This window comes from Mirounga leonina, unplaced genomic scaffold (genome assembly GCF_011800145.1).
Source record: "Mirounga leonina isolate KUSES-001 unplaced genomic scaffold, KU_Mleo_1.0 Mir_177, whole genome shotgun sequence".
Taxonomy (NCBI): domain Eukaryota; kingdom Metazoa; phylum Chordata; class Mammalia; order Carnivora; family Phocidae; genus Mirounga; species Mirounga leonina.
In genome coordinates, this window is record NW_023270459.1 from 5268867 (window position 1) to 5282644 (window position 13778).

At 49.5% G+C, this 13778-nt stretch overlaps 1 protein-coding gene across 5 annotated transcripts in view; it reads right to left on the bottom strand.

Annotated features, from left to right (window-relative positions):
• Positions 1–984: 984 nt before the first annotated feature.
• GARRE1 (granule associated Rac and RHOG effector 1) overlaps positions 985–13778 on the bottom strand; it is an 81179-nt gene continuing 68385 nt past the window's right edge. For all 5 annotated transcript variants that reach the window (XM_035023486.1, XM_035023485.1, XM_035023484.1 and 2 more), the window contains 6 exons: positions 12715–12840; positions 10769–11790; positions 6572–6737; positions 5655–5792; positions 4104–4182; positions 985–3613 (listed from right to left, as the gene is read on the bottom strand). In XM_035023486.1, the coding sequence (XP_034879377.1) occupies positions 3305–3613; positions 4104–4182; positions 5655–5792; positions 6572–6737; positions 10769–11790; positions 12715–12840 (1840 nt within the window). In that variant the 3' untranslated portion in view covers positions 985–3304. The remainder of the gene's footprint in view (positions 3614–4103; positions 4183–5654; positions 5793–6571; positions 6738–10768; positions 11791–12714; positions 12841–13778) is intronic.

Consider the following 13778-nt stretch of genomic DNA (forward strand, 5'->3'; position numbering starts at 1 on the left):
CAGAAAGCAGGTCACAACAGTGGTCACACAATGCACAAAGGGCCATCCCCTCAGAGTGCCACATCTGTTCAGGTTTCCACGCTCACCCATCTGGCACGTAGCCAGGCCCCAGGACTCCTCTTCTGTCTCCACCACTGCTGGGAATTGAAGTCCGTGAACAGCACCACGTACTGGTGTCGAACAGGCACATGCTTGAATAAAAGGCTAGCATTTTAATATGCACTTCTAGTGTATTTCCTAGCACACTCATACAACACAGCTGTTACTAAGTAGCCTTGTCCTGAGGTGCATTTTGAAGGCTCTGGGTCTTGGTCCCCATGCTCAGCTTCTGGGCATTTCAGCAGAAAGAAGCCCAAGTGGTACTATGTTCATATCCATTTTCCTGAGTTCATGAAAGAAAGTTTTGATCTGTCTTGCTGTAAGTGAAAAGAAGTTGAAATTCCCCTGTAACCCACCCTCCTTTTGTGGTTCCCACTGAACAAGCTTTCCTTTTACTAAGCAGGATGACATCATCCAATGAGACGAGTCCTCGTCCCTGAAAGATATGGGCTCTTTGCCAGACATGGGGTCCCTGGCAGAGCAGGGGGAGAGCTTATCCCTGGGTCCGTTCCTTGGAAAAGCGAGCTGGGCAGTTCACAGTGCCCATGGTTGGTGGAATGTGGGTGCTGGCAGACCACAACCCAAGGAGAGAACTTGCATCCTTCCAGATGGTCTCCTTCACCACGCCATTGGCTCTGGCCCCACAGAGGCCTCTCCCAGCTTTGGCTTTAGGAAAGCCGACTGGAGAAGTGTGGTAGGTTGTCTGCTTCCTGCCCAACCACCGCAGCTCATCCTAACACTCTCGGTGGTCTTTCCTCTCGCAAGGCCTCAGAACCAGAGGACGAACTGACCTAAAAACCAATGTGGGTGCAGCTTGTCAAAGTCATGAACCAGGCAGGGCTTCTGGCCTGTCTGCTGCAGTTCATTTCAAACAGAGATACAAAATATTATTAAATGTATATTTTTAATAAAGCCAATAGTTATTTTACTTATAGGAGCTTTAAAAGGAAGATACAAAATGTAGAGTTCCAGTTTGGAAGCGTTTAACTATTCACACGATGTCCTGCTGATGCCCGAGCAAGGCAGTCACGCCCGGCCATGCAAAGGACACACACACACACACACACGCACACACATGCGCTTTGGCGAGACCCCTCTGCCCAGCGCAGCACCTGGAATTACCAGTGTTCAGAGCAAGGCGGTGCCGAGAACACAGCACCTACGAGGAGACCACACAAACAGCTTCACACAGTCTCACAGCCCACGGAGATGGCGATTACAAAATGTCCCGCTTAATCGAGAAAAACAGACTGGAGAGTGACAACGTGGCGGTATCAATGTCACCTGCACTGGGGCGTCAAGGGCTGACCTCCGTCCAGGGTGAGGTCTTTGGGGAGGCACTATGAAAACAAGAGTACTTCAGTATAATCGAACTTGAAATACAAGGTACTGTGGACACGTTACGGAAGGAGAACAGAGAACTATCCTACAAGGAAAAGAGCCACAGACGTCGGACAGATTAGTGCACACACTGGGACAGCGAACAGACAAGAGCCACGCAGGGTCAGTGCAAAGCACGGGCCTGAAGAAGTCTATGTACAAAAGAGTTCTCTGTAAACATGGTGAGGTGAACGTTCGGAAGCCGCGGTGAGAGGATCGTAAGTGCAGGCAGCAACGACATCCCCACACAGCACAGAAGACGACACCCGAGGCCTGGAAACAGCCGGGCAACACAGTACTAAAAGGTCAGGTGGCTGGGCTCAGACACCCGAGGGGGCCTCTCTCATTAGTGTGTATACATACATATACATATATATTTTTTCTTTTTGGTATTTTTAAATATAAATTTACTTATATCCGTAGAAAAATGAGAACATAAATGTGTTATTACAATGTCTGCTGGAAAAGCTTATATGGAGTTAGAAAGAATAAACCATTTATTAGTAGTTAACATATATATTAAAATGGTTTAATGATTTAAGAAAATATAAAAAAAATATTAATACTGTCAAACTTTCATACCAGAAAATATTATGGATTTTTCTCAATTAGACTTTTTCAAAGATGAAATATGAAAAATTTAAATAAGTTTTATATAAAGAACTTCTGAACCTCGATTAATATACAGTGGGATGTCTACTCTATAGAGATATATGTATCATTATTTCTCAATTTAAGCACCATTCAATTCTTCTGGATCCATTCTGGCTGGAAAATATCCCTAAATCCACAGGATGTTATCTCTTTAATGGCACATGTTAACTGAAAATGAGGTGGTTTTGTTCTTTTTTTTAAAGAAAAGACTTTAAATTAATTCCTATCTACATCTTAATTGGTTTGTCTTGAGCCAGCTCACAAATGTTACTGCAAGTTCAAGTGCAGGTGTCTCTGTGCAGCCTCTTGACCACACCCCCATGTTTGGAGACTGTGTCAAAGCCTCTGGCCACGTGTGGATCTGAGGGCAGCAGGTGCAACTTTATCCTGCACACGGACGCAGCCAGCTGGCTCATCTCCATGCACCATCAGGAATATGCCCCTGACATCAGTTTTACGATCCTGCTTTTGTAAATCCGGTCAGGACTGCACCCCTTGGGTGCTGCTTGGGGTGGCGAGGGGCTGCCCACCCACAGAAAACCCCAGTGATTGCTTCCAATCACAAATATTCTGTATTTTGCCCATTTTGTATAAGCTTAAATAAAGATAGTGTTGAACAAACCTCCAGCCTCTATATCTGTTATCTTAAAATATTCAATGCTTTTTAGGCGGGAGATGTTTTAACTAGAAACCTATATGAAAAATAGCTATAAAATACAGTGATTGATGTGGTCATCACTCAACATGTTAAGAAGGGGGAGGGGGAGGGTTTCAGAAGAATGGTCAGTTTTGCTCTCAGCCTTCAGGCCTGATGCCTTCCCAACACACACAGTGGGACTACAAACTCGAGAGCCGTGTTTCTCAAAGTGCGGCCTATGGCCCACCTGCATCAGAACCACTGGGGGAGCTATTTAAGCTCAAAGATCCCCCAGCATCTCCCTGAGGGTCAGAAACCTGTTTCTAGCTGGCCCTTCAGGGCTCTGATGCCTCAAAAGTTTGAGAAGCCAGGCCTTAAAGGCTTGGAGCTGCCAACTACCCCCATGCCCAAGGATCCCTGCCTGGGACAGGGGGGCACTGGTCCTCTGGGGGGCTGGTGCCAGCTGGTCAGCCCTGGGGTGGGGACACTGGCCCCGACAGCTCTGGGCAGGCAGGCAGGCAGGCTGGCCCTGGGTCAGTACTGGGGCAAGTAGGCCGGCCTGCGCTCAGCCTTCCCGGGGAAGGCCTTGAAGCCCTTGGGTGCTGCCTTGTGTGCTGGTGGGGGCGGGGGCTGTGGTGGGGTCTGCACATAGGTGAAGGAGGCGGTGCTGCAGTCGCTGCTCGCGGCCCACACTGGTGACTGCAGCATCTGCATGGTGTCGTTCCACTGGCTGCCAGGGCCGGCAACTGCGTAGAGTGGTGCGCTCGGGCTAGGCAGTGTGCTGGGCAGCGGGGAAGGGTGTTGCCAGGGTGCTTTGGGTGGCCACGTTTTGGTTTTGTTATCCTGAGAGACAGAAGAGGGTTCTTAGTGGCACTGCTGGCAATTCGTCATCTTTTCCCACCTCCCCAGGTCCCTGGGCCCATTTCCACTAGGAGACAGGGTAGGAGCCCCAGCCCTCCCACAGCCTGGAGCAGCGCTGTCCAGCTCAATTTGCAGTGATGGAGGGGATCTGCGTCTGCGCTGCTCCCACGCAGTGGCCACTCACCACATATGGCCAGTGCCACTAAGGAACTCAATTGGTATTTATATTTGATTCATTCCAACTTAAATAGCCACATGTGGCTAGTGGCTATCACAGTGGATGGCACAACCCCAGGGCTTCCTCTACATTTGGCTCGGAGATGAGATGGTTAATCATGGCGGAAAAAAGTTGTTCACCACAAAGAACCCGTCGTTGCTCTGAAGCCCTCTTAAAACTTAAGCTTTGGAACCTCGCTCATGGTCTGCACCCCATACAGCTGGCCCTCCGTGGCCAGAGCAGGGCCCACGGTACCTGGTTCATGTCCTCCACTGCGGTAAGAAGAGGTGGGGAGGGCAGCGTGCTGGTCTCCTGCTCTCCACTGCTGTGTTTCCTGAAAGAATCAAGAGCGCAGTGCAGTGGGCACCTGGCTTGCTGCCCCACTGACCTTGACACGCTAGCCACCTGGTTCTGGGCGCTGGTTCTAGGTGGGGAGAACTTGGGCCCAGTGCATGTGGGGGGATCGGGTGGGCGGCCAGTGAATGGAGCACTCCCAGAAGCCATTCCCGGGCTTGGGGAGGGGCGGGGTGGCAGGTGGTGGCTGTTTCAGCTGCTCTGATCTACTGGCTCGGGCTTTTAACATATTCAACAGATACTGTTCACCATACCCTGGGGAAGTGGGACTTAAAAGACTGTTAGTTTTAACTACAAACATGAAAAATTTCTGTTACAATGTTGAATGAAAAAGGCAGGACGGAGCAGGCTCCGAGCCAAGTAAATGAGTCTGTCCGTGCTCCCGTCCGGGCTTCCGCCTGCAGACAGCAGTCTCTGTAGAGGCGGTTCTACCATTGGCTTCCTCGGCATCTCATCGGCCTCTCCGACTGCCCTTGTCTAAAACAGACATCTTAGCCGCTACCCCTGGCTCAGTCGTGCTCCTACTGCATCCTCCTGTCTCAGTTCATCGGCACCCCCTTTCATATAGATGCTCCAGCCAAAACCTTACATATCATCCCCAATTCTTCTCTCTCACACATACCCCATTGCCAATTTCTCACCAGGTCCCTCATTTTGTTCAGCTGTCTGCTCATCAGAGGCCTCCCTGACTCCCATGTGTGTATGTGTGTGTGTGTGTGTGTATATATATATATATATATATATATATATATATATATAATTATTATTATTTTTTTTAAGTAGGCTCCATGCCCAGTGTGGAGCCCAATGTGGGGCGTGAACTCATGACTCAGAGATTAAGACCTGAGCCAATATCAAGTCGGATGCTTAACCGACTGAGCCACCCACGTGACCCCCATATTTTTCTTCATAGCAACTAACCCAACCTGACATGTTTGATTTTTCCTTTTTCCTTTTCCTTCCCTCCCTTTTTTTTTTTTTTTTTTGGGAGTAGCCTTCATGCCCAACATGGGGCTTGAACTCATGACCCTGAGACTAGGAGTCTCCTGCTCTATCAAATGAGCCAGCCAGGCACCCCTACTTTTAAAAACTTCTTAGACCTGAATATACTCTATTATGTTTTCTTTTCAACTTTGATGAAGAAACTAAGGATCAGAGAGGGCCAGGTTCATCTCCAGAACCCTCCCTTGCCTCATACTGGTATTTTTGGCTACTACTTGCGTGAGACTGTTCTGCCAGCAAAGCCTCAACCCAACGTTAAGTCACCTGGGCTACAAGCAAGCCTGCATGGTAGCCGCAGAAGATTCAGCAAGGCTGTGCTAGCAGAAGCCCTCTGCCTCTCTCACACCAGGCTGACAGGGAGCCATGAGGTTCCTGAGCTTTCCAGAGGAATAAGCTGGGGATCACATTCATGTGCCCCTCTGTCCTTTGTCTTTAGAAATCTCTTCCTACCTTCTCTGCTTGACAGCGGCCACGAGGTCAGGCCCTGAAAACATGGAGAACAAGCTGTCCCCGTTGGCGGAAGACGTCTCATCACTTGAACTGGCGGAGTCCCCCTGAGCACCTGACCAGCCGCTGTGCAGACCGTCCCTGAAAGCCAGAGAGAGAAGCTGGTCCCGGGCCTCCTGCAGCCAGCCTGGACACCAGCCGGACAAGCCTGAGGCCGCCCCCACACCACCAGCCCAAAAGGAACAATCTTTACCCTGCACCCATCTAACAACCAGATGACAGTCTCTTGTCTCCCCTTCTAAAAATCCAAGCTTTCCTTCCTGTCCTCCCTTGTTTCGAAAATAACATGTACTCGTCGCTGCCCTTTATTCTTGCCAGAAGCCTGTGCTTTGCATGTGAAATTCATGTTAGAGCAAAAAGCTGAAATGGTCTTTAGCTGTCCAGATTTATTAACTGGGTAGCAATAAGAGATGTGAAAAATCAACCTCCCGTTGTCTTTGGGATGCAAATCCGCAGTTCTCTGGGTACACTGGCATCTGAGCCATACACCTTTGCTTTTTGGAGGCTACAAGGATCCCATTCCATGAATCGCATAGGTTTCACAGCCATGCCCATTTCAGCATAGAGACCATGTTAAACGCTCAATGACCTCACAAACATCGTCAAATAAGTTCCTGGTTCCGGGCAGAAAAGTCTGTGCTGAAAATCATCACTTCCTACCAATAGTGTGTTCACAGGGACCCATCATGCCACTTGGCATCTTTGGGTCTGTCGCAAAACCGTGACCGCTTGAAGATCTGACCAGATGTCACTCTCTCACAGGGGGCCTCGGAATCAAGTTGCCTGATAAGAGTGCACGAGGGCCCCCTGGGGGATACCCAGTCCCCAAACTCAGTTTCCCTGCCACCCCCAGCACTCACCCTTCTGTGAAGAACTCCGGGAAAGGCCAGGTCCGATGGGCATCGTCCATGGGGGGCCAGTGGCCCCGGGGGTGGCCTGGGCGGCGGCCGTGTTGCACTTGCCGCTTCTGCTGCATTGCCTGGCTCACTCCTGCCACATAGCGAGCAAACTCGGGGTCCGAACCCACTGCGTTAAGACAAAGGGACAGAGAGGGGCTGGGGACACACTGGCCTCTCGTTTCCTTCCCTGCCTCCCGAGCATGTGTTGGTCACACATGCAGTGACAAGCGGGGAGGTGCTGCCAGGCTTGTGGCCTCGAGAGCCAAGGAGCTGGCTGCAGGATTGGGGCTTTCAGCCAGGTGTCTGACCTGGGGTACAGGGTGTGCACAGGGACTGTCAAGAAGGGTTATGCCCAGGACAGAGGCAGCTGAATGCGACCGAAAGACCGAGAGAGAGAACACAAAAGAATCCATGATTAAAGTTTAAAGACAAATACCAGATACTTAACAATGTTCCAACGTCTGTTGCTACGTACATAACAACTTAGAAAATCACATGCTTGATGTCTTTAGCGAACTGATAACCTGCAAGTTGTAAAAGCATCAGGGTCAGCCAGAGAGAGGTATGTCATTGCCACGTGACCCAACTCGAACCCAGGATTTTCCTGGATATTGGATGGCAGACCTACTCATTCCATGTGAAGATAGTGAGAGTGGTAATGAATGAGATGACATTTCAGAATTTCAGAGGTATTAAGAGGTGACTGGAAACATACTGGCCAGAGCTGAGTAAGGATGGGCAGGACAGTACAAGTGGGAGAAAAAACAGCATAGAGGACATTGAGAGAAAAAGTCAAACAAGAAGATACGGCAGGAGGGCGCCTGGGTGGCTCAGTTGGTTAAGCGTCTGCCTTCGGCTCAGGTCATGATCCCAGGGTCCTGGGATCGAGCCCCGCATCGGGCTCCCTGCTCCACGGGAAGCCTGCTTCTCCCTCTCCTCCCCGCTCATGCTCTCTCTCAAATAAATAAATAAAATCTTTAAAAAAAAAAAAGATGCCGCAGGAAGGTATCTATTGCTCACAAGCTGAATATGACTCAGCAGTGTATACTTCTCAGCTTCCGGCTGGGAAAGATACTAGGACAAAATCTCATTCTTAGCTCATCCTCAGGGCACTGCCACAGGACTGCTGGTGAGTCTGCGCACTGCACAAAGATGCCCACACCAGGGGAGGGGAGGGGCTGGGCCAAAATCAAGGCCCCCTTCTCAGTGGGTCAAGCCATGCCTCCAGGGGCTGTGTGCCCTGTCCAGACGGGGCACTCTGCTCTCACTGGCCCTGCCTGAGAGGGGGCTTTCTGTGATTCATCTATCGGGAGGAGTGCCCTTCCTTTATTTGGGGAAAGGGCAATGTAGATCTTATGCCCTCAGGGCGGGGTCTGCAGGAAGCTACATTAGGGACCTGCAGGTCAGATAGGAACTAACTCACGGAAGATAAAGCTAATAGGATTTGTAGCTTAAAGACAGAGAGGCCATCCAGGCCTCATCAAAGATCAAAGACGGTAAAATTCTGCCAAACACTGTTTATACTCTGGATTTAATTACATGACTATCAAAAGATGTAGACTGTTGAATAGCAGTTGAAAAAAATGTGCCGTGCCACGCCCACCCGTCAGTGGCAGCTGGGTGGGGCCTGCTCTTCTGGATGGGCGGGGGGAACCCTGGGCCCTTCCTGTGCCCCAGGGTCCAAGGATGCTCACATCTACCACCCATGGGGAGCAAGAGCAAGAAAGCGTGAGCAGCAGCATGAGGGATTCTTAGAAGACCTAAGAAAACATTTCTTTTCATTCGTAGCTAATGCTGGGTTGTTTTAGTAGGGAATTCCTCTTCTGCTGGTTATTTATATAAATATTTGCAATAATTATATATTTCACAGTATTCTCCTTAAATGAAATATATTTTCCACCTGTATACCTTTTGCTAAATTAGAGAAAAGAGTAACGGATTTCTACATATTTATCTTGTATCGACCCACCTTACCAGATTCGCTAATTCTAGGGGTTTTATTTTTTTATTTTATTTATTTTTATTTATTTTTTATTATTATTATTTTTTAAATTTTTATTTATTTGACAGACACACAGTGAGAGAGGTAACACAAGCAGGGGGAGTGGGAGAGGGAGAAGCAGGTCTCCCATTGAGCAGGGAACCCGATGCGCGGCTCGATCCCAGGACCCTGGGATCATGACCTGAGCCGAAGGCAGACGCTCAACGACTGAGCCACCCAGGCGCCCCTAGGATTTTTTTTTTTTAATCAAGGAGTCTCGTTGAGTTTTTCCCCCCCCTCCAATTCTATTGCCAGCAAAGAGATGTGCTTTTCAATGTATCTTTTTCTATAGCTTATACATGTCTTGCTATGTTTGCTAGCAAGTCCAGGACAAAAAGTTAGTTACACGCTATGGGCAGTAACAGTTGCCACCCTGTCTTGATTTTAACTGGAATGATTTTGTTTCACTATACAGAGTAATACTTGCTCCCGGCCCTTGGGACATAGTCTTTCTTTAATTGAAGAAATTTATTTCTATTCATGTCTTACTTGGAGGGTTTTTTTTGAATCACTGGTGGCTTTTACCAAATGTCTTTACAGCATCTGTTGTTGTCTGGCCGCTCCTGCAAGTGGGGTGATGCCAGGCATTACTGAGCAGCGGCAGAGCTGGTCCGCTGCCCCACCTGCCACCCCCGCAGTACCGGAGCAGTAACGGAGCTGCTCTTCCCATCACGGCTCCGGGGTCCAGCCTCCATCCACACTCCTACAGAGAGGACTACGGTTTGCTTTTTAAATAACCCTTATAACGTTTTTAAATCTTTTTTTTTTTTTATTTGGCAGAGAGGGACACAGCGAGAGAGGGAACACAAGCAGGGGGAGAGGGAGAAGCAGGCTTCCAGCTGAGCAAGGAGCCCGATGCGGGGCTCGATCCCAGGACCCTGGGATCATGACCCGAGCCGAAGGCAGACGCCCAACGACTGAGCCACCCAGGCGCCCCAACCCTTATAACGTTTTTATGGTAAAACCATGTTGGCTTCATAATTACTGTTCCAATTTCTTCCACTGAAACAGATCTGGGCAGGTTTTCCACTTCTTGGTACAATTTTGGTGATGTGCATTGTATAAGGAAAGAAGCCATTTTTCCAATCAGTTTTCAAAGATGTTGTCATATGTAGAAACGTCTTAAACTTCTTTTACTCTCTCCTGTTTCTGGAATGACATCTTCTTTCTCTTTCCTTTTTTTTTTTTTTTAAGATTTATTTATTTATTTATTTTAAAATTTTATTTATTTATTTATCAGGGGCGGGGGGAGAGCGTGCACACAAGCAGGCGGAGCACCAGGCAGAGGGAGAGGGAGAAGCAGGCTCCCCGCTGAGCAGGGAGCCCGATGCTGGACTCAATCCCAGGACCCCGGGATCATGCCCTGAGCCGAAGGCAGAGGCTTAACCGACTGAGCCACCCAGGCACCCCTCCTTTCTCTTTCCTAAATCTCGTTTCTCTTTGCTCTCTCTTATTGAGGCTTACAATAAATTGGTTTATCTATTTTGTTGGTCTTCAAGAGACCCTTCTTTTAGATTTTTATAATTTATACTATATTTTTCTTTTAAATTTCATCAGTCTTGGCTTTTCTCCTTAATTATAATTACTTCCTCCTCCTAGTTTATTTTTGTTTGTTTCTAAGTTCTTTTTCTAATTTCCTAAGATAACTCTGGTGGTATTTTCACACTGTTCAGGCCAGGAGAAGCCATATTCTCCGAAGGCAGGAGGGTGCTCTACCACCTTTCATAGGTCCTAGTGTTTAAGCAAAGAATCACAGAACAGGTTATGTAATCAGAAGTGCAGCTCACAAAGGGCCTGCCGCCTTGGCTCCCACAAATAGGAGGGCCCACACAGGAGCCCACTTGAACTATGAGACATGGAGCCATTCAAGGAACTTCTCTTAGCCTCAATCCAAGCTTCTGTACAGTGAGAGAAATAATGGTCCTGACCTTCTTAGCCTCACTCTCACCAAGGCTGCCTATCTTTGCTGGATGTGTCCCATACTTGCCATCCGACAGCGAGAAAGGGTCTTTAAAGAGAAATTAGGTCACTTGCCAAGTGTCGGATGGGCCCTATGAAGTCCTCAGTGATTATACTGATGTGAAAACCCCAAGGGGAGGGGAGGCGGGTCCACATACCTGCAGGATCAAAAGGCAGAATCTCTCCCAACATCCCAAAGACTCCATCATTTTGGTCACGGTTTGGCCAGGTGTTATTTCTAGGTCCCTGCGGCTTCTGCCCCAAAACCTCCGACATCACATTATCCATATAGCTGCTCACCAGACCCAAGCTGTACAAGTCAGAACTGAGATCAGATATGCCAGGCCACTGGCCAAGAGGAGACAGACCTGCTCCGACAGGCTGGGCTGGCTGCTGGGCTGAGCCGTGCAGCCACTTCCCCGGGGCCCGAGGCTGGGGCGGGGGCTGCTGAGGTCCAATGGGCTGGAGCAGGGGTTGGTAGTACTGGACCTGCGGTTGCTGCTGCTTCGGGGACTGCTGCTGGGGCGCCAGGCCCGGCTGGGGGGTCAGAGGTGTGTGGGCCCCAGCCGGGGGTGGCCGTGGAGGAGGGGGCACTGGCAGTGGCGGCTGCATGGCTCCGGCCTTCTGTTCAGTCACTGTGGCTGCGGCAGCGGAATTACGCCTTGTCACCAACGGGGAGCCCTGATGTGACTGGCCCATGTTAAAGCCCGAGAGAAAATCGATCACCTCCTGCATTTCCTGATCGGTTGGTAGGTTCATGCCCTTCTCGTCCTTGCCATCATCCCCTGGCAGGAAGCCATCACGCCTCTCCAGGAGAAAACCATTGGCCGTCTGGTTACCGGAACCCTGCGCTGACTGTGAAGGGTCTGTAGTCCTAGGGAAATTACCAATGTTCAAAATGCTTTGTAACCTTGAGTCAATACTGCTGGGCATTTTGGCCTTCTCTTCTGAACACCCAGCTACGAAGAGGTTTTTGGAAGGGGTATTTGGGATGGAATAATTTGTGCTGCTGGAGCTGGTGCATGAAGCTTTCTTGGTGAAGCGGGATGTCAGTTTGGAGAAGGTCTTCTGCAGGCCGCCTGAAGATTTGTTTCCGTTCCCAGAAGGCAGGTCGGCCTGATTCCCAAAATCGCAGATCTCCCTCTGAAGCTGGATCTGTATGCAGGGTAAAGCTTGTTCCCTATTTAAACAGAAACGTATTGAAAATTACAAAAAAGACAAACATACAAATTGGACAATGAAATGGATCTCTCTGCATCTAAGAAAGACTCTAAGGACAAAAACAGTCTCTCTGGTTGGTTGGTATCAGGTTCACCTATTTTACAGATAAATAAAATGAACACCCCAGACTTTTAAGTGTACGTAAGACTGATCCAGCAGAGGGATGTGGGTAAATACACACAGCAAGGGTGGGGGTAGTGGTGAGTGGGACTCAGTGACACCACGGGGAACTGTTGACCTTGGAAGGAACTTATGGACAGTGCCAAGAACAGACGCTGGTTACTTCCAAGGTTTTCCAAGCACTTTCCTAGTACTGAAAGAGAGCCCCAGGGATGGAAAGTGGTTGGGGCTGAGGCAGGCAACGGCTGCTGTGACCCGGGACAAGCCACCGCAGTGTTCTGGGCCTCAGAGCTCGTGAGTTCAGAAAGGGGGCCCATGGCTGGATGTTCGAGGTCCCTACCATTCTGAAGTTCGTAATTCCCAGAGACAGTCTCGCAACTGTCAGCTGCTTTCAGATAGAAATAAATTTCATGCAGGATATAAGTAAATTTTCTACACATTTCTCTGGTCTTCGTTCATGAGAATATGAGTTGGGCTAAAAGCCCCTTGATGGACTTACTCTCAAATGATAAAACAAATGAAGACAAACATGGTAAGTAACTGAGGAATCTGGCCAAAGGTCAGAGAGCAATTCTTGGTACTACTGCAACTTTTCAGTAAGTTTGAAATGATTCCAAATTTAAGTGACCAAAAATTTCTTTTTTGCCTTACTTCCTCACATACAGTCAGTGATGTGAGCGCGCAGGAGACTGTACGTGGTCACACTGACCCTGAGTATGGGCCTGAATGTAAGCTACTTCAGGTGACCGGCAGGGACACCCACCTCCCTGCCCTCCAGCGGCTGAGGTCCAGCACGGCTGTGTAGAGCACGTCCACCAGCCCCAGGGTCTTCTCAGGATCGAGGCTTCTCTGCAGCAGGGACATGGTAGCGGGGTCTTCTTTCAGGCACCTAGGCAGGAGGCAGGCCGCATCAGTCTGGGCGGCTCTGCTCTGAAAAAGTGTCTCAAGTAGGCCTCATACAAAAGGTGACAATGTGTACATGCTTTTGGCACCAAATAAAAATTCAGTAATTAAAGACCAGTTAGAGAAAGACAAGGCTAACATTGGAACGTGCTGCTCTGCAAGAGGAGGAGCCACAGGGGCCAGGATCTCCCTGGATTTCTAGTCATCTAGAGTCTGTTTGGTAGGAAGAGAAGGGTTCGGTGGAAGGGCTACCTTCTGGGGCCCTGATGCCCTCTTACTGTCCACACTGGCTCCAGCCTTGACTTTCTGTTCCACTGTGTTCAGAGTCTGGGATCAGTATCTACTCCTCTGCAAACCCTTCCCAAAACACCCCTGCCCCCAGGAAACTAAAGGTCAATGGAGGGAAAAACCCGGACTTGCTGCAAACTTCCGGTAAGCCGCAAACATAGCCTTCTCACGTTAAGTGACAGTTTTCCCTTTCCAAGCTGACCACTTGAGCCCGCATCCCCTCTCCTCAGAGCTCGGCCATCCCTGCCGCTTCTCCTCTTCTTTCCCATCACAACTCTCACATCACTGAGAGGAGGTCTGCTCCCCACCGTCCCCACTAATTCACCAGCTTGAGTGCCCGTGCTCCCGATGTGCCTCTCTGGTCACGGTCAAGGTGGAAGACAAGCCCCACTCTGCCACCGGCTGCCCCTCCAGCCGAGCACTGCAGGCTCTTGTACCCTCCTGCTTTCCCGAGGACCCCGCTCCCCTAATCTCCCCTCTCTCCCCGTGACATTCCCCGGGGCCAACAAACAGGCCTCACGGACCAGCTTCTTTCTCTTGGCTCCACATTCCCCTCCAGATACTGCCGAGTTCTCTGCTCCCCCTTTTAGCAAAACACTTGGTCTCCTCCTCTTCCTCCTAGTCTCCCCTCACCCC